This window comes from Synchiropus splendidus, chromosome 5 (genome assembly GCF_027744825.2).
Source record: "Synchiropus splendidus isolate RoL2022-P1 chromosome 5, RoL_Sspl_1.0, whole genome shotgun sequence".
Taxonomy (NCBI): domain Eukaryota; kingdom Metazoa; phylum Chordata; class Actinopteri; order Syngnathiformes; family Callionymidae; genus Synchiropus; species Synchiropus splendidus.
The window spans coordinates 5,120,748-5,125,648 of record NC_071338.1 but is presented as its reverse complement, the minus strand read 5'-3'; the positions used below and the strand labels follow the sequence as shown (position 1 = coordinate 5,125,648).

At 43.8% G+C, this 4,901-nt stretch overlaps 1 protein-coding gene across 1 annotated transcript; it reads left to right on the top strand.

The window, feature by feature from the left end:
* Window positions 1-2,560, top strand: LOC128759099 (neurogenic differentiation factor 2-like). The gene is made up of 2 exons (XM_053865769.1): window positions 1-165; window positions 1,242-2,560. The coding sequence occupies exon 2, from the start codon at window positions 1,251-1,253 to the stop codon at window positions 2,325-2,327; it is 1,077 nt and encodes a 358-aa protein (XP_053721744.1). The 5' UTR covers window positions 1-165; window positions 1,242-1,250; the 3' UTR covers window positions 2,328-2,560.
* Window positions 2,561-4,901: the final 2,341 nt, after the last annotated feature.

The window sequence follows — 4,901 nt, the reverse complement described above, 5'->3', positions numbered from 1 at the left end:
GAGAGGGACTGAGGGAGAGAGAGAGGAGTGGAGGTGTGTGAACAGAACGCAGATCTTCGCTGACACGTCGTCGGTGCAGGGAGGGCGGATGAAACTCACACCCGCGGAGAGATGGTGTAAACAAACCCGCTTCTATCAGCCCCATCACCGAGCGCCACGACGGAGGTAGGTGCTCATCACAGCGATCCATCTGGGATTTGTCAGATAAAGGTGCGCTAGTTAGGGGATGGAATTCGGTAAAAAATTAATAAATACATACACACGGATAATAAGCGTCTCTGTCAGCGATCCTATCGCATCCACGTATATGTGACTTTCACACACCATCATGCAAAGATCTCCGCAGCGGGCCGCTCCTGAAATGATTTCATGATGTCCTGTCGGATCTAAATGGTGATACGCACGCGTGTGATCGCTCCGTGGGTGTTGAATTCTCCACAGAATGTTCCTGCTAATTGACAAGGTATTGGTTGGCATTAATCACTGCATGCTAACGAGATTGGAGGAACACTAACATTTGGAAGAAATAAATTTCTCAATATATCAGTCGCAGTGGGTTAGCCATTTATGATGACATTTGTCACAGAACAAAAGCCGCACACATGATGAATGTTTTATAATCATTACAACGTTTGCAGTTGTGTGCAACTACTTGGCTCACTAAGGTCTAATTGTTATTTCATGCCTTAAATTATTATTATTATTATTATTATTATTATTATTATTATTATTATTATTACAGGATGATAACAAGTTAAGATATCATTACAAGATTGTCGATTTAAATAGATGACATTCAACATCGTGGAACGTTTGTTGACGCATCCGACCAGTTAAATCTTCAGAATTTAGCAGGCATGCCCTTTATTGAGAGGGAGGGATGTGGTCAAATTAAAAACGGGCGTATTTCAACAGTCGTTTGTTGTTTAAAATGCAGAGTATGTCAAAATGACGGCCTCTGGGTTGACGTGTTTTTTCTAAATTTTAAAAGTTTGCACTCCAATGCCTTTGATTGTATTGTAGGGGGTTTGGCGGGGGATTTTTCTGTCTGCTAGTCGGAAATGTATCCATGTTAGGGTTGATTGGAGGGCCACATGACTCCGCTGAGGGGCCCATGAATGGCCTTTTGACGTTGATCGGTATCCCCGAACATAGAGCTTGAGAATCGTGTGTGCTCATGTGACGTCACACCGCAGTTCTCATACCTAGCCTGCGTATGTGTGTGTGTGTGTGTCCTGCAGGTTGCCAAGATGTTGAGCCGTCTGTTCAGTGAGGTGCTCCCGGACGTCCAGCGACTCGCGGCTGATTGGGTGGAGGACAACGACAGTGAGGACAGCAAAGCCAAGGACGACGACCCATGTCACCACCTGGACGAGGACCTGGACGAGCCCTTGGAGGGCAGCAGCCGGGCCGAGTCAGAGATGGCCGGGGACGATGATGACGACGAAGAGGACGAGGAGGTGGAGGAAGAAGAGTGCGGGGACGAGAATAGCGGGGACAAACCCAAAAAGCGAGGCCCCAAGAAACGCAAGATGACGGCGGCGCGCGTCGAGCGCTCCAAAGTCCGTCGCATGAAGGCGAACGCGCGGGAGCGTACGCGCATGCACGACTTGAATTCTGCTCTAGACAATCTGCGCAAAGTTGTTCCTTGTTACTCCAAAACACAGAAACTGTCCAAGATCGAGACCCTGAGACTGGCTAAGAACTACATCCTGGCTCTGGGGGAGATTCTGCGCAACGGGAAGCGCCCAGATGTGGTGACGTATGTGCAGATGTTGTGCAAGGGTCTGTCGCAGCCCACCACCAACCTGGTTGCGGGTTGCCTGCAGCTCAACACCCGGAACTTTCTGACAGAGCAGTGTTCGGAGGGGTCTCGTTTCCACATGCCCAGCTCCCCCTTCTCCGTCCACCCCTACTCCTACCGATGCTCCCGCCTCTCCAGTCCTCACTACCAGCCTGGCGGAAGTGCGCTCAACCTGCGCGCCCATTCTTACGCCCCTGGCTACGAGTCTGTGTACCAACCCGGCGGGACGTCCCCAGACTACAGCAGCCCGGACTACGAGGGTCAACACAGCCCACCTGTGTGCTTGAACGGGGCGGTGTCGGGCAGACAGCAGGACCCCTCGGACTCGGACCGGAATTATCATTACTCTATGCATTACTCCGGACTCTCTTCTTCTCGAGCCAATCACGGCTTACCTTACGGACCATCGGGGCCGCGCAGCGGCGGCGCGCACACTGAGAACATTCCGCCCTTCCACGACGCGCACTTGCACCACGACCGAGCGCCACAGTACGAAGACCTTAACGCGTTTTTCCACAACTGAGTTCAAGCAATCAACCGATTCTGACAATCCTCATGTGTGCGTGCGTGTGTTTTTGTGGTCAGATTTGGAAAAGAGACACTGACTTTTGATGACATTCTGTAGACCATCCCGACATTATCCCTCACCGTTGTGCATCAGCGTTCAGTGTTGTCTGTACAGAATGGAAGAATTAAAATGTGTACAGACCTAATGTTACGTCATCAAGAAAATAAATAAAACATGTTTTATAATTGTCTGACGTGATGGAACGACATTATTCTGAGCCACAGGGAACTGCCACGCCTGGGACTGGGAAAAAGACAGAGAAAAAAAATAGATATATTTTGATTCCAATCAGTAAATCTATATTGACGAAGGATTTTTTAAATAATTAATGCTGAGGTTATTGTTAAAAATAGTTGTTAACATCAATTTTATGGAATTTCAAACACAAAACAAATATATGTGTTTATGTATTTATTTTCTATATATCTATATATCTATATATATCTTTTTTATTGGAAAAAAACTTGAAAATGCCACTACATAATCAGGAAAGCAAAACACTGTGTTACGCATGAAAAATTCTTGAAAATCTGCCTTTTTAGAAGGCGTTCCAAATTCGAACTATTCCAGTTAAAACTGATAACATTAATGTACAAAATATAATTTAGTTTCCTACATAATATTATCGAAATAACAGGTCGACATATCAGTAGTAAATTGATTGATTCTAATTATATGCATACTTGTACATGCATAAAATGAATGTTAGAAATTAAAGTGACTCATCTAATGAAAAACAAATAGTGACAACCAGTACAATAATAATAATAATAATAATAATATAGGCAACCCTGTATTTTAAAAAGAATAATAATAAATACGTCCACACGCAGGTACACCATGTGTTCATATAATGCGTTCACGTGCGTTTTCTCCTCCCTTTCTTTCTTTCTTTTTTATGCGAGCCGTGTTTCATCTAGGTATTTCAATCGACGAGTATGAATAAATGTCAATGATATTATTTGATGTTTGTTAACATTGCCATGGGTGTTTGGTTTCTTGCTTTCGCCCATCGAAAAATCTGGACACTTTGTAATGGCCAACGGGTTATGAAGTAACTTTCATAGGTGATGGGCCTGCATTTTTTTTTTTTTTTTTTTTTTTTTTTTGAATTGCGCCTGCCTTTCTCCATATGGCGCATCGAAGAACAGGAGTCAACTTCCAGCACCGCGGGGAGGTAATTAACCCACGAAAAAGCAGAAAAGGCACACTCACACAGCAATGGAGTCAAAGTCCATAAAGGGGTCTCAGAGTAAACTGTACATCGCAAGGACAAGATTTTAATTTTAATGACCTTACGACGCATAGAAAGAAAGAGAATTTTTGTGTGTGCCTACACTTGTGTGGGTGTCATAGAGAGTGAGTGTGTGTGCGTGCTCGCGCGTGCGTTTGTGTGTTCTCGTCCCAGGTGTGAACGGTGGAAGAGTTTATTTCGTGCGCGGGAGAACTTTGGGAGAGAACGGAGGTGATGAAAATGCTGGCAGAAGTTGAGCCTCGCTCTGAAGCCAGTTAGCTAAATGTGCGAACACCAGTAGAGCCAGGTGAAAGTCAGGACCAGTAAAACCCACCTCCGCCACCGGCGCCATGATCCCGGTGCCAGCTGCGACACGTGGCAGCCATGCGGCCCCTGCCAAAGTGGCCCTTGAGGGAGGGGCCCGGTGTTTCTTTCCTAATTCACACAGCATCTGTTCCTGATTCTGTCAAGTTAGAGGTAGACGGTCTGTAGTCGGCCGCGCGAGAGCGCTCACGTGGATGCACACACACACACACACACACACACACACTTACACGAGGCGTGTGTTCAGAGTGAAACGGAGATTTAAAATGCATCCAAGAATATTTAAATGAAACATATTGTTATAGCGATTTGGATGAAAGTAATTCAAACGTGCACACAGCAGATAAAACGGCTGTACTGAGATTATTATTATTATTATTATTATTATTATTATTATTATTATTATTATTATTATTATTATTATTATTATTATTATTATTATTATTATTATATTGTTATTATATAATAACTGCAGTCTCACGTCTACTAAATTGTACAAAAATAGATAGAAATAGATACAGTAAATGATTTGAAAATATATGGACTCCATCTCATTATTTAATTTTTAAATTGTTCGTAAACTAATAATAACAATATTAATACTTTTAGCATGTGCGTTTTGTACTCCACGTGTTGCGTTGTTAGGAGTTCTTGTCGACTTGTAATAACATTTAGGGTGTGTTTAGTCTGTTCATGGGCATAGATGGCGTAACCTAAATCCATCAGATGAATTCATGGGAAGTAAATTGGAGATAAAGTCTTCAAAAGCACGTTTGTCAACGACATCAAAACCGTGCAATTACGGTAATAGAATAATCCCCAGCGCAGCTGATAACACTGATCTGCTATAATCGCAACAGAGAAAGTTGAGGTGGTCCTGGCCTGCGGACACAAACCTCCATCTGGAGTGTGTGTCTGAAATTCATCGGATTAGGAATAACGGTTATGGGATTCATTAATGTGAGATTCAT